Source organism: Carassius carassius, chromosome 10 (assembly GCF_963082965.1).
Source record: "Carassius carassius chromosome 10, fCarCar2.1, whole genome shotgun sequence".
Classification (NCBI taxonomy): Eukaryota; Metazoa; Chordata; class Actinopteri; order Cypriniformes; family Cyprinidae; genus Carassius; species Carassius carassius.
In genome coordinates, this window is record NC_081764.1 from 8179577 (window position 1) to 8202682 (window position 23106).

The 23106-nt window shown below is 36.4% G+C and overlaps 2 protein-coding genes and 1 long non-coding RNA gene across 3 annotated transcripts in view; 1 reads left to right on the plus strand and 2 right to left on the minus strand.

Moving 5' to 3' along the window:
- Positions 1–2915: 2915 nt before the first annotated feature.
- LOC132151669 (guanine nucleotide-binding protein G(t) subunit alpha-1) lies at positions 2916–10837 on the minus strand. The gene is made up of 8 exons (XM_059559957.1): positions 10402–10837; positions 5161–5203; positions 4879–5020; positions 4164–4321; positions 3894–4022; positions 3604–3733; positions 3348–3501; positions 2916–3150 (listed from the first exon to the last, which is right to left on the minus strand). The coding sequence occupies exons 1-8, from the start codon at positions 10505–10507 to the stop codon at positions 2960–2962; spliced, it is 1053 nt and encodes a 350-aa protein (XP_059415940.1). The 5' UTR covers positions 10508–10837; the 3' UTR covers positions 2916–2959.
- LOC132151670 (uncharacterized) lies at positions 6821–16190 on the plus strand. The gene is made up of 3 exons (XR_009436434.1): positions 6821–6846; positions 15169–15257; positions 15352–16190. It is a non-coding gene; the product is annotated as an uncharacterized LOC132151670 (long non-coding RNA).
- The window catches only part of LOC132151666 (semaphorin-3F-like), a 45758-nt gene continuing 34787 nt past the window's right edge, over positions 12136–23106 (minus strand). Inside the window, exons 8-19 of the mRNA XM_059559955.1 lie at positions 22985–23104; positions 22406–22545; positions 21679–21793; positions 19074–19143; positions 17695–17839; positions 16207–16429; positions 15855–15943; positions 15701–15742; positions 15331–15488; positions 15136–15203; positions 14877–15010; positions 12136–14225 (exon numbers count right to left, since the gene is read on the minus strand). Of these exons, the coding sequence (XP_059415938.1) occupies positions 13791–14225; positions 14877–15010; positions 15136–15203; positions 15331–15488; positions 15701–15742; positions 15855–15943; positions 16207–16429; positions 17695–17839; positions 19074–19143; positions 21679–21793; positions 22406–22545; positions 22985–23104 (1739 nt within the window). The 3' untranslated portion in view covers positions 12136–13790. The remainder of the gene's footprint in view (positions 14226–14876; positions 15011–15135; positions 15204–15330; positions 15489–15700; positions 15743–15854; positions 15944–16206; positions 16430–17694; positions 17840–19073; positions 19144–21678; positions 21794–22405; positions 22546–22984; positions 23105–23106) is intronic.

Consider the following 23106-nt stretch of genomic DNA (forward strand, 5'->3'; position numbering starts at 1 on the left):
CTGTTTAACAATCTACCTTGATGGAGCACAAAATACATTATTTTTCACATCAGTGAGTGGTACACTCAGGTCTTGATATTCTTAAGGAAATGTTCTGGGTTAAACAGTTTGACCTGTATAAGTACTGTAGCATCTCTGGCTTACAATCAGTAATCACAGAAAATAATGTCAAAGTTATTTTCTATGATCAATAAGGCTGAAGCTAAACCTTTAGAAATTAATAAACCTGGATATACTGGTGTTAAGAAGGCTTTAATTTTGTAGGTTTGTCTGTGTGTGTGTGTGTGTTTTATAATATACAAATGATACAAATATTCATAAAATGATTCATTAAAATCTAAAAATTCTATTTTCATATATTTTATTCTCATATATTATGTAAGTAGGCTATATATTACAACCCGAATTCTGGAAAAGTTGGGACGTTTTTTAAATTTTAATAAAATGAAAACTAAAATACTTTCAAATCACATGAGCCAATATTTTATTCACAAAAGAACATAGATAACATAGCAAATGTTTAAACTGAGAAAGTTTACAATTTTATGCACAAAATGAGCTCATTTCAATTTTGATTTCTGCTACAGGTCTCAAAATAGTTGGGACGGGGCATGTTAGCCATGGTGTAGCATCTCCTTTTCTTTTCAAAACAGTTTGAAGACGTCTGGGCATTGAGGCTATGAGTTGCTGGAGTTTTGCTGTTGGAATTTGGTCCCATTCTTGCCTTATATAGATTTCCAGCTGCTGAAGAGTTGGTGGTCGTCTTTGACGTATTTTTCGTTTAATGATGCGCCAAATGTTCTCTATAAACATAAACATAAAAATAAAGATCTGGACTGCAGGCAGGCCAGGTTAGCACCCGGACTCTTCTACGACGAAGCCATGCTGTTGTTATAGCTGCAGTATGTGGTTTTGCATTGTCCTGCTGAAATAAACAAGGCCTTCCCTGAAATAGACGTTGTTTGGAGGGAATCATATGTTGCTCTAAAACCTTTATATACCTTTCAGCATTCACAGAGCCTTCCAAAACATGCAAGCTGCCCATACCGTATGCACTTATGCACCCCCATACCATCAGAGATGCTGGCTTTTGAACTGAACGCTGATAACATGCTGGAAGGTCTCCCTCCTCTTTAGCCCGGAGGACACGGCGTCCGTGATTTCCAACAAGAATGTCAAATTTGGACTCGTCTGACCATAAAACACTATTCCACTTTGAAATAGTCCATTTTAAATGAGCCTTGGCCCACAGGACACGACGGCGCTTCTGGACCATGTTCACATATGGCTTCCTTTTTGCATGATAGAGCTTTAGTTGGCATCTGCTGATGGCACGGCGGATTGTGTTTACCGACAGTGGTTTCTGAAAGTATTCCTGGGCCCATTTAGTAATGTCATTGACACAATCATGCCGATGAGTGATGCAGTGTCGTCTGAGAGCCCGAAGACCACGGGCATCCAATAAAGGTCTCCGGCCTTGTCCCTTACGCACAGAGATTTCTCCAGTTTCTCTGAATCTTTTGATGATGTTATGCACTGTAGATGATGAGATTTGCAAAGCCTTTGCAATTTGATGTTGAGGAAGATTGTTTTTAAAGTTTTCCACAATTTTTTTACGCAGTCTTTCACAGATTGGAGAGCCTCTGCCCATCTTTACTTCTGAGAGACTCTGCTTCTCTAAGACAAAGCTTTTATAGCTAATCATGTTACAGACCTGATATCAATTAACTTAATTAATCACTAGATGTTCTCCCAGCTGAATCTTTTCAAAACTGCTTGCTTTTTTAGCCATATGTTGCCCCCGTGCCAACTTTTTTGAGACCTGTAGCAGGCATTCAATTTTAAATGAGCTAATTAAGTAGATAAAAGTGTAAAATTTCTCAGTTTAAACATTTGCTACGTTATCCATGTTCTATTGTGAATAAAATATTGGCTCATGTGATTTGAAATTCCTTTAGTTTTCATTTTATTAAAATTTAAAAAACGTCCCAACTTTTCCGGAATTCGGGTTGTAAACACTCAACCATCCCAATGTGGTTATGATACTAAAGCCTGTTTTTCTCTGGATTTAAGCTGTTCATTGGATCGCATTTGTTCAGGACACTTAAAGGACAAACACATCAGGTTCAATCTTTTCTACAGAAGCTTTATTCATTCAGTTTACATTTGTTTATGGTTTATATGTCATTTTAATCAATTTCGCTGTTGTATTCTTGCTGCTCCTTAGCTAAACAACTTAGTAAATGCTATCTTTTCATCAAAGTCATCCATCATACATAGAGATTCTGATGGGACATAACGTGATATAACTCCTCCGTAAAATATCTAGAACTTTGTATGCCAGTCAAGTCGCAACTTTTCTCAATTAGCTTAAAAGCCTGAACTTTACGCAGTATCTGCTATAAGGCATAACTGAAATACTTCATAATGTACTCTTGCAAAACATTATGCTGAAGTGCATATGCAGTTGTTTCAGAAGGACGGTTATTTGGTTTATAGCTGTGTGAAGTGAAGTTGTAAATCTACAGGACAGATCACTGCAAAAAAAAAAAAAAAAAAAACACTAATAGAGCCGAATACACCTCATATAGGTCTTGGTATATATGACTTGCTGCTATGAATTTGTATTAGGCTCTGATATTTAATTACATGCAGTGTGTTCAATCAAGTGTAGATCCCAACAACTATATACATTCATCTTCATGATTTAATCAATTCAGTTCCCTTAAGTATTTGTATATGTGTTTGTGTGCACTGGAGAATTGCTTATTGCCCAGGGAGGAAAATGGGCTACATGGGGCAAAGGGTCAGTTTTGGGTTTTGTCGATTCAGCATCTCAATAAACGAAGAAAGGCTTTTTAGTTATGCACATATAGAAATTGTAGCAAAATGTAATATGATATGTAATATCATATTTTTGATATTATATTATAATCACCTCATCCCACACATTGCTTGCTTAGAATAGACCGCAGTCTTTGAGATTTTCTTTGATGATAATGTCTGTTACGGCATCAAACACGAACTTGACGTTCTCTGTGTCTGTGGCACAGGTCATGTGGGAGTAGATTTCTTTGATGTCTCGTCGCAAGTTCAGATCTAAGAACTGCACCTTGATGTAGTTACCAGCATCCTCAAAGGTGTTGGGACCTAAGAGAAACATGGCATTGTCATCTTTAGCATGGTTTTGCAAATTATGAAGTGATGTTCCATGATAAATCCATGCTGAAAATGTGTTAATCCTCTTTAAAATAAACTCTTTAGTTTAAAGTAAAAGTCAGTTGTAAGAATCTGTATGTTAAAGAATTAATTTTATATTTTTATTTGCAGACAAAATGCTGCCTTACCATCGTAATCAGGGAAGCACATGCTCAGATGAGCTTTCTTGATCTTCTCCAAGAAGACATCCTTCTTGTTGAGGAAGAGTACAATGGATGTGGTGGCGAAGTAACGGTGATTACAGATACTGTTGAACAAGTGGAGACTCTCATGCATTCGGTTCTTTGGTTGGAAGGACATGGAAAAACAGGGTTTATTACTAAAATGCCTCATAGTAACAGTTCATGTAAAACTTCCAGTGATGGACCACAAATGACAACCTACCACTTCATCATCCTCCACCAGCACCATGTCGTATGCACTCAGAGCAGCGATGAAGATGATACAGGTCACACCTTCGAAGCAGTGGATCCACTTCTTCCTCTCTGAGCGCTGACCGCCCACATCAAACATCCTACAGACCAAAAAGGTCAGTCAGTTTTTTGCCATTGGTGTTATTCAAGTCTTCTTGATACCTTTGCATTCTTAAACTTGCTTGGATTTTTGAGATGAATGATCATGGTTTACTTTATGCCTTAGTTAGGATTGAGGAGGCTCTTGTATTTTAGCTGTACCTGAAGTTGAGGTCCTTGAAGGAGAACTGCGTCTCGATGATACCGGTGGTCTTCACTCTTGATCGCAGGACGTCCTGCTCAGTAGGGACATAGCCAGGTTTGACCAGCCTCTCCAGGTCATTCAGATAGCTTCGAGATAGATTAAGAAACAGTACAATATCACCGCATACTTAATGTTTCAAAGATGATTTGATTACTGTTTTGATCATATACATTAAAACCTTGTTAATTGTTATTTAATGCTTTAAAAGACTACTTCTGATGCCATACTATCCGGCAGAGTCGTTGAGCTGGTATTCGGAGGCTCTGTCAAAGCACGCCTGGATGCCTGTGTCCTTCCACAGCCTCAGAATGATGTCAGACAGCTCCTTTGGCATGGTGCCTTCCTCAATGGTGTCAGCTAAGTGCATCAGCTTCCTTGCATCGTCCTGAAACAAACCGGTAATTTATTTATTTATTAATTTATGTTTTACATATTAGTCAGCTTGTATGGATTTGGGTTGGTGTAACTAAAGGTGTTTAAGCATTAGCTACTATACAGACTTTTGGGATGATGTGAGTGACTGTAAATATTGTAAAATTCTTCATCATGATTTAATAGTCTCTTTTAGATGTGTAACATTCATGACTTTTCCTAAAAGTCTATTTTTTACGGTTTTGTTTTGTAGTATACAAGATAATACTAATTCAGTCTTGTGCATACATTTAAAAGAAATATCATCTGTAATTCATTTCTGGAATTACAATTGTAATTAATACTTTCAAACCTATCCCTGCCCCTACCAAACAATGAATGCTTTTGACATATACAAATACACAGTAGTTAAACACCTACAATTAAAGTGGGATTCTATATTTTTGGACAAGGCAGGTGGCATAATCGATATCATCATTGTGCCATGTTATCACTACAGTTCTTTTCCATCATTTAATCTGTTTATTTATGCAAATGACTAATGGATGCTTGAATGTTTGAGTAGAGCACCTGTGCAGCAGCATCTCCATAGGAAATGTTGAGTGTGGTCATGGCCCTCACAATGGCCAGCATCGACTGCATGGTGTTGCTGTAGATGATTACAATGAACTCCAAGCACTCTTCGAGGGAGTAACCATCTTTGTGAATAATTCTGTCATGAAAAAAAACGAACAAACATTAAATGGACCAAGTTATTCTTATGAAAAAGCACTAAATATGAATGAACAGTGAGTATAGACTCGCATTAGCCTATTTATTGTATTATGATTTTTTTTTTTACTTCACACTTACTTCATCTGTTTGACAATTGTGCTTTTCCCTGACTCACCAGCACCTGGAGAAGATAGTAATCAATTTAGTATAGCAATTCATTTTTATGACATACGTATTTACCGCTGTTCAAAAGTGTCATTGGTAAGATGTTAAAATGTTTTTCAATAAAGTATATTCAAAATGCTCACCAAGGCTGCATTTATTTGACCAAATATACAGTAAAACAGTAATATTGTGAAATTAGTACAATTTAAAGTAAATGTTCTATTTTAATATATTTTTTTAATGTAATTTATTCCTGTGATGCAAAGCTGAATTTTCAGCAGCCATTACTTCAGTCTTCAGTGTCACGTGATCCTTCAGAAATCATTCTAATATGCTGATTTAGTGCTCTGGAAACATTTGTTTTTATTATTAATGTTGAAAACAATTATCCTGCATAATATTTTTATGGAAACTTGTTTTTTTTTTCTTTGTATCTTAGTATTCTTTGATGAACTGAAATAACAGAACAGTATTTATTTATTGATATAGAAATTTTCTACTTCAGACATTTGTAATATTATGTCTTAATGTATTAAATTATATATACATACATACATATATAAAATTTATCTAGGAAAACCATAAATCTAAATTGTGTTGTATTTTGAGGGGTAACACAACTGAGTTTTGTCAAACTGTAGGAATTCAAATGGTAAGATTTATTTATTTATTTATTTCGGCATACAAATGTGAATGAACGAATACATCCTTGTCCTCTATTGTGGTTATCTTTGGAGGATTACATTAATAGGCTTATTATTCTTGTCCTAAGCCTTGTCAAAGCTTGATGTCCCATGACCCTAACCTACATCACCTCACAGACAAAGACAAACTCAGTTGTGATAGACAGAGTTTAGGAGCGTCGCGATATACCGGTATTGACGATAACCGTGATATGCATAGAAACAATTATCGATATCATGTTAATTTAGAGTTAGACGATAACCGCAATATTTAAAATGAACAGTTCCCTTATGATGACACCACATGTAAATACTCCAGCGTCAGTACCTGGTTCAGCTCCCAGGTGGCAGTATTGTGCCTTAACGCTGACACCTGTCACACAAGACGCAGTGCTGCAGCTACTACGAGGAGATTCGTGTTTGTCAGAGTAAGTTGCCATTATTTTAATAGTCAGTCCTATTCGCAGGGGGTAAGTATTATCTAGTATTTCGCGTGGTGCATTCGCTGGGGATAAGAGAAGCTTTTATTGTGATTTTACTCGAATTTACTGAATTGTCTCCCTGATACCCGGATATCAAGACTTTGAGAGTCCCGTTCTGTGGTTCGTTTAGATGGATAAAAAAAAAAAAAATAATAATAATTTTGTGCCTTGTCATTTACATTTCACCAGGTTTAAATAATATCTCAAGCTTTATGCTTGATTTTTTTGTAACACAACCTCGAAACCTTTACAGCTTTCTTTTTCTGCAAATTTTATAGTTGTAGGGGTGTTGTAGCGAAATGACAGCACCCAAAACACTATCAAAACACTCCAACGCAGCTCCAGTCTTCGCAAAGGTGGATAAAAAAGTCAAACAGGAAACAGAAACTTCAAAAAAAAAATAAAAAAAAAATAAGACCCGCCAAATGCTGGCCACATCACAGAGATGCCGATTGGCACGGGACTAATAGGACGTCGGTTTTCGGCGAAATATGGTAGGAAATTTTACTTTACAAATTACATTCATTGCTTCATTAAACTGTTAATAGTTAAAGTTGGTCGCAGTGCCATGCACTTAATGCCTTCTTGAGTAAGGTTCTTTAGTTAACATTAGTTAATTACATTAACATATACAAATAACCAGAGGTGGAAAGAGTACAAAAATATTCTACTCAAGTAAAAGTACCATTACATTAATGAAATTTTACTTAAGTACAAGTAAAAGTACCAGTCTAAAAATCTACTCAAGTAAAAGTAAAAAGTAGCTCATTTAAAATTTACTCAGAGTAAAAATTACTTAGTTACATTTTAACAGTGGGAGGGAGTCAAAAATGGGACAGGCCAAGAGTGTCAAACTCAGTTCCTGGAGGGCCACAGTCCTGCACAGTTTAGATATAACCCTAATTAAACACACCTGATCCAGCTAATCTAATCATTTAGGTTTATTTGAAAACTACATGATATGTGTGCTGGAGCAGGGTTAGAACTAAACTCTGCAGGGCTACAGCCCTCCAGGAACTGAGTTTGACACCCCTGGGATAGGTCTATTAATCTCAAACTAGTTGTTTTTACTTAAAGGAATCAGTTATTTAGAATAATAAAACATTTGGGCTGTTACCAGGCAAATCAGTATCAACAAACTCATCTTTTAATGCAGAGGAAATGCAGAAGATTCATTGGAAGTGGCATTTAGATGCATTACACTGTTTAGTGCAGGACAAGAATGCATTTAACCTGCAGTTACAAATGCATGAATAATGTTTTGATATACAAGACATAAAATGTTGAATACTCATTTGAAATGATAAGAAATTAATTATTTTAAAAAATCAAAAGATACTTTAAATGTGAAATTAAAATGGCCAGTATGTGTCAGCAAGTCACTGTTAATAAGTGAGTCATTGCGATTGAACCGAATCATTTAAACGGTTGATTCATTCAGGAACGAAACACTGTCACGTTGCTCAGAGAGGCAAAACTGTGCTTTGGTGGCTGTGTTTGGAATTATTTTCTGTTGTAGAAATAGAGCTAGAAAAGGCAATATGATGTCTAAAACGCAAGTCTCTTAATTAACTTTACTGAACTGTTATATATATGTATGTATATATTCATGATGATTTTTGGAGGAAAAGATGGCATTCTTTGTGTGATTTTGATTTAATATATGAAATTATATAAATATGTGAATTGTCTGCCCCTATATCTTCAATTTTGTGATCATTCTAAATGCATTTTAGGAGACTGAATCACACAGTGAAAGAACGCACTATAAATGCGCGTGCACATCATTAAAACAAAAATAGCACACACCACTGTCTTTTTGGCTAATTTGTGCAAAACCTCTTGCTAAAATGTCAAAGCTTCATTTTAACCACCAATGCAACGATGCAATTATTTAGCTTACCTCTACATTCTTGCGAAGGGTTGATGTCTTGTCGAGATTTTATAAGCTGCTAGTTTGGCCTTCCTAGGCAAGTACAGCTTACACTGCATAATAGAGCATACATATGGCCAGGGGTTCACTTCATTTCCTTCGAGTTCAACTTCAGAATATGACGGGGTTTCGTTTTCAGCGGTGTCTGCACCACTAACGCCTGTTTTGTCCGTCTGCATCTTTCTTGTGATTTTAGCGCCAGTTTGCCCTCCTGTCCATTATTTACTGCCGAAGTTTCCAGGGAGCGATTTATTTTTTTATTATTATTATTTTTTTTTACTCAGTTATTAATGTGTTTTAAAATGTAGCGAAGTACAATACTTCAAACTAAATATACTTAAGTAAAAGTAAAATTACAGATTTAAAAAAATACTTTAAAAAGTATTAGTACACAAAAAAGCTACTCAATAACAGTAACGCGAGTAAATGTAATTCGTTACTTTCCACCTCTGCAAATAACAATGAACAATATTTCCACAGAATTTATCTTAGTTCATGTTCATTTCAGCATTTACTATTGCATTAGGCTATTAAAATCACAAGTTGTGTTTAATGCACTATGAACTAACATGAACAATGAACGACTCTATTTTTATTAACATTAACAAAGATTAATAAATCATTTAATAAATGCATTGTACACTGTTCTTTCATGTTAGTTAGCCTAATACATTACAATAAGATGACATTTGTTAACATTAAAGTGTTTTAGGGATATGCCGGTATAAATTTTTCCTGTTGCGATTAATTGCTTATGCTTTTATCATGGTATGTAGTATTATCACGGTATTTCAATTTAGATTGAAAAAGGTCATAATGCAGTATAACAGGTTAAATATTTTTTTCTTATAACAAAAATAACTGAATATTTAAATACAATAAAGCAATACTGAAAAATATATAAAGTTCAAAGTTTTACACAGATTAAATAATACAGCTGCAACTTTTGATTTTAATTAAATATTGGAATACCTATGATTAATGAATGTTCAGAAGAATTTTTCATTGGCTAATGAATTAACGAATGTTAACTAATGAAGCCCTAATGTAAAGTGTGAATGAACAATAAAGAATCGAAACACTTTCAAACAATATCTAGGGCATGTTGTAGTCCATATTAAAATGAAAAAAAAAGTATTTGGGGCTGTGATGAATATTGAATACACAAATCTGAATGGCTATTTAATTATTTAAATATATTTTAGAAAGTAGCGCAGCTGCTTTATTTATGAGGTTTCCAGGGTAAGGGCTGCATTTTCTGCAATTTAACGCTATCTGCTGTCTGAGTGAATGTGTTTTCATTCAGCGCGTCTTAAGTGTTCCCAAATGTGCTTCTCATGCGCTTGTTTACAACAGAGCTCCCTCGCGTCTTTCAAGCAGCATACAGACGTTGTGCATTTTGACCAGTTGATGGGAATAGTATGCTTAAAAAGCATTCCAAATTCTGAATAATTTGTAATATATAATTATTCACGGTATTTAGAAGTGCCCATAACAATACCGTGCATATTCATTACCGTGTTATATCCATTACCGAATACCGGCATATACCGGACAAAGCCAGAGTCTTTTGTCCTGCATTTATCAGTATCCTTATGTTGTTGTATGAAAAAGAAAAACTCACTAAACAAAATAAAAAAAATTATTTGACTGATAACCCCCCCCCCCCCCCCCCCCACCAAGATTTCTATAGGTATATATTGTGATATATCGATATCGTGAATTTTTATGGCCACAATAACCGTGATATGAAAAATCTAATATCATGACAGCCTTAATAGAGATACAACTTTTGTTGAATATAAATGTATACTTTTAAATATTAGATATAAATAGATATTGAGAAATATCACATTTAGGAGTCTCCAGTTTGACTCCACTTTGGTTTGAATTTCAGTAAGGCATCAATTTTCATCTTGCATGTGAGCCTTAAATAATTGTTCCTTTCAAATAACAAAAAACAAATTGATAAAACAAAATGTGAAGTCATTGCCTGTTTATTATGGGGTTTAAATGGAAAGGCTTTGCAACACATCTGCAATATAATCTAGCAAATGAGCTATTCTTCATGTTTTGGCTTGAACAGTCATCTGAGTCCACTTGTGTTTTTTGTTACCTAGCAACAGAAGTTTGACGGTCCTGGCATCTTTGTCAGCGTCCTCTTTCAGTTTCTTCTCTAGCTCCCTGGAGTGTTTCTCCTCAGCGCTCGCCCCGGCCCTCATACTGACTCTTGATTAGGGAACAGAAGTCCTTCGGGATGACCACTTGCTTGCCCAGAGGCCTCCAGGTGCTGGCAGCTATACAGCTCACTCCTCGGCTGGATCTTGGTGACCTGATGAATTGTTTGGAGTCTTAGAAGGATTTTGGAGATGTCTCTGACCACCTGGGTTGGTTGGGCCAATGAAGAACAAGGACAGAAGGCATTGAAAGCATAGAGAGGTCATCTTACCCTTAGATTTAATGAGAAGGTGCTGTGCTCAGCAAAGGGTGATAATCTGGCCAGGATCTTCACAAGCACATGCGTAAGGCAATGGAGAATGTGTGAGTGGAATAATGTGATGTTGCAAATGTTACGATTGTTTGCCATCATCTGCTGATGACTAAGTTATGATATTTAATTTGAAAAAAAAAGAAAAAAAAAAAACATGACATACAGCCAAGTATGGGGACCCATACTCAGAATGCGTGCTCTGTATTTAACCCATCCAAAGTGCACACACACAGCAGTGAACACACACCCTTGCTCAAGGTATTGCCAGCCTGAGACTCAAACCCACAACTTTAGAGTTAGGAGTCAAACTCTCTAACCACTAGGCCACGACTAAATGGGTCTCATAAATGGTTTTGTTGACTTTGAACTTGATAAATTTTCCTATATCTATGTGTCTATAAAATTACATCTCTATGGCCTACATTTTTGGCTTTTCAATAGAACTTGGACTGAATGTGAAGGTGTTTTTGATGCTGGATATTGAAATCTCCTTGAGTAATTCTAATCTCACTTTTCCACTGTAGTCATCAGGATCAGTTGACATTTTCCAGCGGACACAGTGTGCAGTGCAGCGTTTAAAGAGCTTTAGTCTTATACCTGACAGAGCTCATTGGCCCCAATCTGAAGATTGATACATTTTAATCCACAGGCATCACAGATGAGAGAGACACTTTCTTCATTGTACTTCATCAGTAGCTGTTCATTTCAGTATTTTGAGAGATTGTTGCAAGTTGTTTAATACATGTTTAATGATTAAATGATCATGTTTATCTTGCTAAACATTTAGTAAAAAAATATACTCAAAAAGTAGTATTAATAAAACCTTTCTTTGGCCACACTCTATCACAAAGGTTTTCTAAAGAAATGTTAACATCCATAAAACCTTTCCACTGCACAAAAGCTTCTTTTATGTTCTTTACACTAAGAAAAATTTTTTTTTTAAGAACTCTTCATGGAAAGGTTCTTTGGCATGGAACCAAAATGGTTCTTCTACAGTATGACACCCCCATTGGGAACGTATTTTTAAGAGTGTACAGTGGATTAAAATATATATTTTCATGTAGCTGGGCTGAGAATTAATGGGCTATTCTATTATTAGAAAACGGTGCCACATCTGCAACATTTTTGTCCTCAAGACTTCTTTAACAACTACCTCAAGACAAGGTATTATTAACAAGACAATACAGTAATGTTTGATAGATTTATCTCCATTTAGTTTGTAATGCAAAAATAATCTTTACATAAAACAGATTTCCAAGTGTTTTTTTCAAATGTTACATTCAGTGATCAGAATTTTTTTTCTTGGCACTTGACAGACGTCATAACACCATACCACATTATTTCTGTTACTTTTGTGAATTATGTTTTGAAAGAATTTATTTAATGAATGCCAGAGATGCATTCATAAAAATGCAGCACATCTTATAATCAGTATTAAAGAAGAGACAAATTACACTAGTTCTTCTGAATGATCTTAATGCAAAATTACCAAACAATGTACTGTTTCCTCAGTTAATTAAATAGGCAAATCAACATGGTGTGCTTTTGGTGTAAACATGCTATTTTCTTATTCAGCAAAACTTCTTCGCTGTGTGTATTTCAATCTTTACTTCAAGTCAGCAGAAGAAAGGAAGTATAGTTATATTTCTGCAGTAAGGCCAACCTGTATTTGTTATAAAATATATAACTTTAATTAGTCAACAACAACGATGAAAATAAAAAACATTACTATAATATTAACTGTTGTTCATAACATCTAATTCTGGATCTTTTTCACATTAGAATATCCTAAAAAAAGACAAAACAAGGGGACAAACCACAGTGATAAATAATGTCTTACAAATGAAAAGAAAAGAAAAATTTTACAACAACCATTTCACACAGCCTGTTTGCTATGCGTGCTGAAAAAACAACGGAGGCAAAACAGACACATCAGGTAATTGTGCTTGAGTTCAGCAAAGTCCTCTGTCTTTAAAAAACAGTCTCGCTCTCGCTCTCTCGATTCATTATTTCAAAGACCATACAGCAACACAGCAATATCCAGAATTTGACTACATATTTGTACAGCACAAATACAATTCATGCAAACGCAAACAAGCCCCCAAAAGTTTAGTTCCAAATGATTTAATGCTTTCGAATAATCACCTATTAAATGATTAGAGGTGCTTGCTTGGACACTTATTACTGAAAATGTCTGGAGAGGTACATATACTTAAAGACAATGCTTTAAACAATTCTGCTTGCAAAGAGACGGACAGGTTTTGAACCCCCCCGCTTTTCGACATTCTTTGTGTGCAATACATATTTATATAAATGAAAAGAACAGAAAAGTGATGTACATACTGTACAGGAGGCTGTAATCAATAATAAACCAAACGTATAACACACAGAAACGACTTTATATTTTACACACATTAGCATAGCAACATATGGAAGATCAAGAAGATTAAAAGATGATGATTTTCTGATGATTTTAAAGTGTTTTTCAAAGTCTTTTGGGAGGTCACAGAATACTCAGATGCACCAAATATATGGAGAAATTCTTTATCCGTACATCTGCAGAATGAGAACACGTGCTCGGCTGAAACAGTCCACTAAATGTACAATGGCTTTAGTCCCATGTTTCCTCCAGTATAAAAACATCAAGTGCAGTCAAACTGTCCATCAAGAGTTTTAAATGTCCAACTATGCCGTTTTAAGTTTTATGATAAGTCACGTGTGTTATGTATGTGAATACCGTTGTAATAAATATATTGGAAGAAAAAGTAACAATGATAAAATATTTGCACAGATCTATACACAAAAACATTTTTTTTTTTTTTTTTGCTATTTCCATACAAAGATATCCACAGAATCTATCTATGTACAGCCTACAATAAATACTATGAATTTTCAGAAACAAATTGTTTATTTTCTCCTCGGTCATAATGGTATATGTTTGTGTGTAATGGTAGTCAAAGACCTTCAGGTCAATCTCGAGTCTCATTCATTTGGAGTGAGTGGGTTTTTCCATCTCATGTCTCAGCCATGCTGCCCTGCTCCTGGTGGTGTCTCCTGTTTCGTGGCTTCTGGAGGTCCTTCTGTACTTCCTTGAGGTCCTTCTTCTTGTGTGCGTGAGCTGCAGGGTCGTCCCCCATCTGCCAGTAGTCCTGGCAGTACTGGTTGATAAGGCCCATCTCTGGTTGGCTGAGGATGGTCAGCAGATCTTTATACTGCTCTGCACTGGGCGTCCAGGCGCTGGACTGGAGAGGCGTTGTGGCGGGAGCGGTGGATTCGATCTGGATGGTGTTGATGGTGCGGGCGGGAAGGACCACCAACTGAAGCTTGACCAGCGTGTGCTTGAAGTTCTTCTCAGTGGAGGTGCACTGGTAAACCCCTCCATCAGAAAGCTGGAGAGCGCGCAGGAGGAGACCCTGCTCCGTATGAACGACACGCTCGTCAGAACGGATCTGAAATGCATAGGTTGTTGGGAACAAAAATTACGATTTTAAGTTTAAATGTACATTAATGTGAAAAGGGATATTTTTTATGTGTCATAAATTTTTTTGTGTCATTGTTTCATTCACATAGTACATGCATCATGTCATAACAAAATCCTATACTCATCAATACTGCATTTATTTTATACCAAAAAATACCATCAGACAGTAATATTGTGAAGTATTATTACAATTTAAAATACCTTTTTTCTATTTTAATATATTTTAAAATGTAATTTATTTCTGTGAATACAAAGCTGAAATTTCAGCATATTAGAATGATTTCTGAAGGATCATGTGACACTGAAGACGTAATGGCTGCTGAAAATTCAGCTTTGCCTTCAATTTAAAACATATTAAAATCTAAAGCAGTTATTTTAAATTGTAATAATATTTTACAATTTTACTGATTTTATGGTATTTTTCATCAAGTAAATGCAGCCTCTGTGAACATAAGAGATGTCAATTATTTTTTCAATATTTGACCAATAGTGTACAGGTTATATAAAGCAAATAATATCACTGGCAAAAAAAAAAATGCATTTTTAAAATGACACAAAGTACAGAAAATGTTGATTTTAAAATTACATCACTTATGGTATAACATTATGTCACACGCACCTCTCTCCTCCTATCGCTGTTCTCCTTCTGGAAATGCCACTTGATTGACACATGAGGAGATCTGGCCTGGCACTCCAGGAAGGCTGTGCTTCCCTCTACTCCATACTGCACTGTCTCCAGCGTGTTCTTATTGGCTGGCAGGAATTAAAACAAAATACCATCTAAAACAATAACCAAAATCAAAAGGAGTTCTTTTACTTCTTCCAAAGTATGGTTTAATAAACTAAAAGAAACTTAAGTGTATTTTTTGGTTTCTCACCATTGGAATTATAGCCCCTGCATTGTCTTATAGGGTTGCCATACTTCACATCTTGCCTCCGACTCCGCCTACAAGATTCAGACAACCAATTTCAAAGGAGGAAATGAATTCAAACAAATCGTGTAAGTTATATTAAATTCTATTTTAAGGATAATGGTCTGATAATAAAGATATTTACACACATGCAGCGCTCACCTTTTTTGGTTTGCTGAGTAGCGAGAGCAGGACTTTCCATCCCAGGCACAGTAAGGGTCTCTGGCCAAGCAGCAGTCAGCACAGGCCTCTCCGTACACATCACACCTGTGCAGCGCCAGATGAGTGACGCCCACCACTGAACTCACATACAGCTGTTGCTACACAGGAAGACGGGATGAAAAAGAACAGTTAGAAGAGTATCATTCAAAACACATCATAGAGAACATGTGAAGAATATGTTCCATATTTGTAAGTTGCTTTGCATAAAACCATCTGCTAAATAACAATTTAAATAATCAGTTTCAAAACTATATTTAATATTATTACTATTAATATTTCAAAAATGTATTTTTAAAAATGTTGTGCTTACCCGTTTTGGAGAAATTTTCATAGTAGTGATTGGAGTTGGAACCTGTAATAATAATTATAGTTATATTTTATAATAATAAAAAAAATAGTATTTAACAATAAAGAGTATGTTGACACAAAGTGTAATGTAAATATAAATAAAAAAAGGATCTTACTCTGAAGACCTCAACCTCCTCCAGCACTAGCTCTTCAGTCTGTAGATCATCTCTGGGCAGTATGATCACTTTCTGAATAGTTCCTTTATCTGTAATTGACCAAAATATAGGAGTCAGAGCTATTTATAAAATCGAATATTCTTTTTGAGTGAATGAAGAATAAAGTTTCCTTTATTTTTCTGAAAAGCTTTATAAAAAGGCTTTTAGACCCCACAGTATGAATGAATGAGCCATATTTATACAGCACGTTTATTGTGTATTTCTGTATGCAGTATGTATACTTTCTCTAAACAGTATGTATACTGTTTATGTATATAATAAATATATAACTTAAAACGTGTATCAAGTTCACCTGTTCCCAAGAAAAGAACTTCATAGTTGCCATCAACTGCAGCCACTTGGTCCACTGTGATGGTGGTGAACTCATAATCCACATTGGTACGGACCACTAGAGGGCGCTTGTGGACTGGATAAACAGCATTGAACATGGTCGGATGGTTGCGCATGAAGTTGATAACCTCATCAGGGTAGTCTTTAGTAGATTTCATTTTAGGGGTGAACGTCCCTCCTGGACACTGAAATCACAGGGATAAAATTAGTATTCCAGCATTTAAGACTGTCCAACATTAACTATCTTGTTCATATGATGTACAAACCCGATTCCAAAAACGTTGGGACACTGTACAAATTGTGAGTAAAAAATAAAATAATTTACAAATCTCATAAACTTAAACTTTATTCACAGTAAAATATAGATAAGATATCAAATGTTGAAAGTGAGACTTTTTGAAATGTCATGCCAAATATTGGCTCATTTTGGATTTCATGAGAGCTACACATTCCAAAAAAGTTGGGACAGGTAGCAATAAGAGGCCGGAAAAGTTAAATGTACATATAAGGAACAGCTGGAGGACCAATATGCAACTTATTAGGTCATTTGGCAACATGATTGGGTATAAAAAGAGCCTCTCAGAGTGGCAGTGTCTCTCAGAAGTCAAGATGGGCAGAGGATCACCAATTCCCCCAATGCTGTGGTGAAAAATAGTGGAGCAATATCAGAAAGGAGTTTCTCAGAGAAAAATTACAAAGAGTTTGAAGTTATCATCATCTACAGTACATAATATCATCGAAAGATTTAGAGAATCTGGAACAGTCTCTGTGCGTAAGGGTCAAGGCCGGAAAACCAAACTGGATGCCCATGATCTTTGGGCCCTCAGACGGCACTGCATCACATACAGGAATGCTACTGCAATGGAAATCACAACATGGGCTCAGGAATACTTCCAGAAAAAGTTGTCGGTGAACACAATCCACCGTGCCATTTGCTATTGCCGGCTAAAACTCTATTGGTAAAAAAAGAAGCCATATCTAAACATGATCCAGAAGTGCAAGCGTTTTCTCTGGGCCAAGGCTCATTTAAAATGGACCGTGGCAAATTGGTATATGCCCTCGTCTGTGCCTCTATTGATGGATGCACCAATATTTTTTGTACATTCACATATTTCGAAAAAAGTGTGAACCGTTTTGAATTATTGTGTGTAAATGACGACCATCATGTTGCAGTTGTGCTTAACTTTTCTTTTATTGTGTTTAGGGTTTTGCATCACAAGTTTAATCGCAGTGCAAATTGTGTTTTAGTGAGTGAGAATGTGTTTAGAGTTTTGCAAAAAGTGCATTAGATCTGCAAACAGTGTCTAAACTGCCTGAACTTGTTTAAGGTTTTGCAGAAAGAGTGATTTATTGGACAAATTGGTTGAGGCTATTGAGAATTTGGTTCCAAGAATGGGGTTTAGTGTCTTAGCAAATGTGAAAAACTGTAAACATTAGAGATGACACTCACTGTTCCTGGTCGGGGATAGGGAAGTTTACCCTGGTAGGCAACCCACTGGTAGTTTGGCCCTTCCTTATGAGCGAAAGGACCATTGAAGACCATGCGGACATCAGCCATTGAATACACACATACTGCTGAACCTTTAAACACAGACCTAGAGATGCAGAAAGAGAAGAATTCATGCATTGAAGCAAAAAGAGAGGTGGTAGACACAGTATTAAAGCAAATCACTCAGGCCTTGTCACACAGATGTTGCAACATTGATGTACAAAGTAAAATATATCGATCTAATATATATATATATATATATATATATATATATATATATATATATATATATATATATATATACATATTATTATTATTCACAATTGTAAAATTCGCACAAAATCTCTCTTTATACACATTTCCTGAAATAAGATATGGTTGTCTTTATGTAAATCTGCTGACCACTATAACCATTTGGCTTAATTTCGTATGTGATATAATATGTAATATGTAAAAAAAATTCACGCAGAAACAAAGTGGGATCCAAATGTCAGAACACATTGAAAATATGCAACTCAAAATCTAATTTAAACTTGGAAATAAACAAGGTTTCTGAAATATTTAAAACAAAGAAAAGTTATGCCCTAAAATGACTAAGAATTACACAACATTCTGCACTATTACTAGGTCACTAATCAAATGAAGATGACAGATATAATATGATTAGAGAATGCAGTTTTACAAACAACATGAATACAAATACACAGAGAGAGAGAGAGGGAGAGAGAGAGAAGAGACAGAGGGACAGCTAGAGTTGTGAAATCACTTGCAGTTGATGGAGAGTTTTCACTATTATCACCAAGGATGGTGCTTTTGGGTTTAAAGAGCTCAGACAGAGCCCAAGGGCTTCACCGATTTTATCTGAAATCTACAGCGAGACTGTGAATTGCTCTAACACACTAACAGCCGTGTGTATTTACACTGGATGATTAGCATGTGAACCTGATCTAAAAAGTTGGCAGAGGCCAGTTGTGTAATATTTTAGCATGTACAAATACCCTCTCCTAACCGCATCTAATAGCTGTGGTATTATATAGGTAAGTCCTAAAGCGAATATCACATATCAGATTCACAGAAAGGCTCCTTCCTTTGTGCTGTTGGAGGACTTGTACTACTGTCTGTGAAGCCTGCCAAACACTTGTTATTCAGTATGTTAGAAACGGTCTTCAGCGGTGGAGAAATGGGGGTGTTGCCCTGTGGGCAACTGGAGTGTGAATATGAAAGCAAATATATTCAAGCTCCCTTGCCAATCTGATAAGTGGTTTGATTAGTAAGAGGCGTCGAGGAGAAGTGAGGACTGGATCTCTTACTAGGGGAGAGACCGTCATGAACTTACGCACCCAGACACTGAGAAGACGCCGTAGATGACGGGATTCTTGGTGTCTTGGGTTTTCTGGATGTACACGTCCCCTGAAAGGAAGATTAAATTACTTTAGTTCCTGGATTTGAAGATAAATGAACTAATTCACATACTTAAGTGTGTACATTGATGGTGAGAATAAAGCACATACGTCTAAGTAGTAAGACAATGAGTATGTAATGAGACATTATAACATTATATGATTGTGTCCTGATACCAAATAATTTAATATTTAATACTGTCAAGGCAGCTTTAGGTTTTGCATTTTGCTTACTACTTTTGCACTGAAAAAGTCAAAAAGAGAAGTCACAAACTCCTCCCTTGTTACACAAGGGGTTTTGGGAAACATTAGCACACTTTGAAATTTCACTGCAAATCGTATGCCATGCAGAAACCGTATTAAAAGCTCTAGCAACAATTGCAAACCTTCTTTGGTTAGATGCAATACTTTTGTGAGAGACTGCAAATGCAAACGAATGCAACATTTTTTAAGGAAACTCTTACTCTTGTGTGAGAGAATCCATACATTTTGAGAACAAGCACAAAAGCATTGGGATATACTTTTTCTTCCCACCTCCCATTTATCTATCACCAGAGGGGGTTCCATAGTTTTCGATGTACTATGGGACACAATAATTCCAATTCCAAAAGCTCTGTTTATTTAAGCAGCCTTGTATAGCAACAATGGCTAAACCGAAGTTTGGGAATGAATCTTTTTTTTTAAAGAATGGATGGCAGGTGGATTATTTGAGAAAACCTGTTTCGAAAACATTCACAATTTTTTCTCTATTTCAGCTCAGTTTAGCACCACTGGTGACACCAACATTTCAGCAGCTTCATATCAGCAAGGTACACAAAAAGCCAAAAGTCTGCGAGTCTATGTGGGAAATCAAATCTATCTCAGTTCAGGTACATCATACAAAACCCATCACATTGAGAGGACAATCTTTCTTTCTCACTATTCCTCTTTGTTTTTGTCTCAGCCTCCAAAATCCTCCAGTTTAACCACAAAGTACAAGTGATAGTCTGCTAGCTAAAATGAGAAAGATGAAAAAATATGATATAAAAGTATAAGGGGCAAAGCAGGACCGGTGTTTTTTTTTTTTTTTTTTTTGCAATTGTGTGTTGGGGGATGAGAGATAGAGGAACATAGAAGAAGGTTAAAAGATTGGCAGAAGGAAATGAAACCAAAAGGAGACCCAGATAGTTCAGGGAATAAGGAGGGCAAGTGGTAAAAGCATAGACAGATGTCCCATCAAAAACAGAAAACAGATGATCTCGGGCGGATAGTCACAACTAAACAGACTAAGTAATCACGTGCTGAGGGAAAATCCCACAGTGCAGCGAATGAATCTCACTCTTGCCAAGCCACAAAAAACAATCCATAAAACCTCACTGCCCACCTGAGTAAAAGGGAAAACATCTGGTCAAAAACTCCACTGACAAGTTCATTTCTCAAACACAGTGGCAGAGAGAGGGTGAATGGCCAACCAAGTGAGAAAGAGAGGGCAGAGATGAGAGAAAGGAGTCCTGAGGGTACCTTATGCGCTATGTTACAGGAGCTGTGAAATGAAGCAAACACAGAACGACCGCTTACTCAATTTATGCACATCGCAAAAGCAATAAAATTGCAGCATTCATGCGCTTGCGTTTATTTGCCTCTGAAGAGTGGCAGAGGCTGTTACAGCTGGTTTGTCAGCCAATCCTTTTCAGTCCTGTCAATCAAACTCTCCCACACCGGGAAAGAGTCCATTTTGTGTAAGCCTGTTAAGATGCAGCTTACATGCATGAGTTACCTCACACATGTACACCTAAATGCACAATCATGTGTGGAGCAAAATGTAAAACCACAAAAAGAGAGTTATTTTTATTTTCGGGCAGTTGTAGTACAACTTTTTAAAAGCCCAATTTGTCATTTTAGGCTCTACTGGAACTTCAATTTCATACTCAGAACTGCTTGCCTCTACACAGGGCCTTGTGGCACTTTACGCTTAAGCACAAATGCTACACACTGCACATACAGGAAAGAAAGGAAATTGCTTTTTCCAAGTTATACCCTCTGGAGAGACATATCCATTGAACCATCAAACATGAGCAGTTTCCACAAATGAGCTATATCAGAAGAGGCCTCTTATTTCAGCGAGTTTATTGTAAAAATTAACAGCAAATAAACCTAAAAATACACCTCACTGTATATATGGAGTCAATCAAATGGTAAAGCTGTTTTTGTCATGTTTTGTAATCTCCACAGAATCATAGAACATAAAATGCCCCCAAAATATCTGAATTAGATGGAAGTGACATTCCAATACCAAGATATATGCAAAGTACTATAGTAGTACCACCTGATCACTCATGGCAGCACCAACATACAGTACATTTTTATTTTAAAACTTACACTGACAAAAAAAGTATTGTGGTTTTACCACAGTATTTTGGACAAAAAGAATGTTAAATTATGGTACCATGGTATATTTTAAAGTACCATGCTTTTATCTGATGATGCTAACACTTTACCATGGTACTGCCACAGTAATAAGGGTAAGTGTCATGGTATTTACAGCTGAGGTAAAAGAGAGACTTACGGAGCTCATCGAAATGTGTCTCAATTCCATCAGAGCCAGTCACAGAGCAGATGAGCCGAGCCTTCAGGAAGGTACTCCACTTATTCACCAGACAGCAGTGTCCTCCGTCATCATTCTGTAGACGAAGTGAGGTCATGTTAGCCATGAAGATTCACTGTTAGACACCACACACATTCTAGCAGAAGTTTGATTTGATGGACTCTCTATATGTGAAATTAAGGCATTGCTTTACATCAGGATCTGTACTGCTCTCGGGCTATTTCTGTGGGTTTGCATTAACTGGCTGTGACTGGGTTGTAAACATTGGCTTTGAGCACTGCTCAGCCCCATCTGCTGTGGACAGCAGCCAGCTTCAATAATGAGACGCAGCGATGCCCAGTGACCAGCCGCCAGCAGCTACCCACACATTACAAACATGCTGCTTTTATTCACATTAGAACAGCAAAAAATAACCAAGAAACAAGCGGTTGTCATGTAGGAGGCATTGGACAATGATGGATCCCGATGCTCTGTCAATCAACAGTTCAGCCCTAAATGGACATAATTTATTTAGAATCAAGTTCAGCATAGGAACACCAAATATGTGCATATTCCATTATATATAATTTTGTATATAATGGAAAAAGAAAGTCATGTGGGCTTAAAACAACATGAAGTTGAATAAACGCACTATGGCTTTTAACATGTTTTACTGGAATACAAGACAAAGCTTAAGAAAATGTCTCACCAAACAAATCCTCCCAATCCTAGACTGAGCCATGGGAGTCTGACCCATCTCAGAGGCCTTCTCACGGAAGAAGAAATACAGCTTGTCGTCATTCTTTTCTGCACTATCAGGGATGAGCTGAGCGTGGACAAATGTTGGATCTAAAAGAAAAAGAAAAGAGAGAGGAAGGGAAACGACAAAAGAGATGAATTATAGTTAGAGCAGAAAGCAAAGAGATAATAAAAAGGAGAGCAAAGGGATAATATTAAATAACACTAGAAAGTGCAACTAATGCAAAGTGTCTGATGACCTCTCTCACGGTTAATATATCCTCTCATTCACTACACCGAACAGTCCACATGTAAGACATCTGTATGAAATTTCTGATGGTTATCACAGTGGAGACTCATGATTAAAACGGAAAAACTAAAGTAAAGAAGTCATGTCTAATACAAGGGAAACTCTGTCTATGAAATATGAGGTTAGTTTGCAGGAGGTAGGATGAAGGGTCAGTGTTAAAATTTCATATTTGGGACTTTCCCCAGTAAACAAAGAACTTTGTCTTGATGGTATGCCATGGTTCAAAAATTTTGTGCGTACCGTGGAGCCAGCGGGAGTTATACTGGTCAGTCCTCATGGCCGTGTGTTTTCCCAATGTGCGAAAGATGGCCGAGTCTGTTCCCATAAAATCGATGTAGACGCCGGCGTACAACTGGCCATCT

Bases quoted from the DNA above. Each gene is read 5' to 3' on its own strand.
- LOC132151669 (XM_059559957.1), bottom strand. From the start codon at position 10,507: ATGAGGGCCGGGGCGAGCGCTGAGGAGAAACACTCCAGGGAGCTAGAG. The intron at 4,322-4,878 runs GTGCTCTACTCA...GGTTTGTTTCAG, and splicing joins ATGGAGATGCTGCTGCACAG to GACGATGCAAGGAAGCTGAT. The intron at 3,734-3,893 runs GTACAGCTAAAA...TTTGGTCTGTAG, and splicing joins TTCAAGGACCTCAACTTCAG to GATGTTTGATGTGGGCGGTC.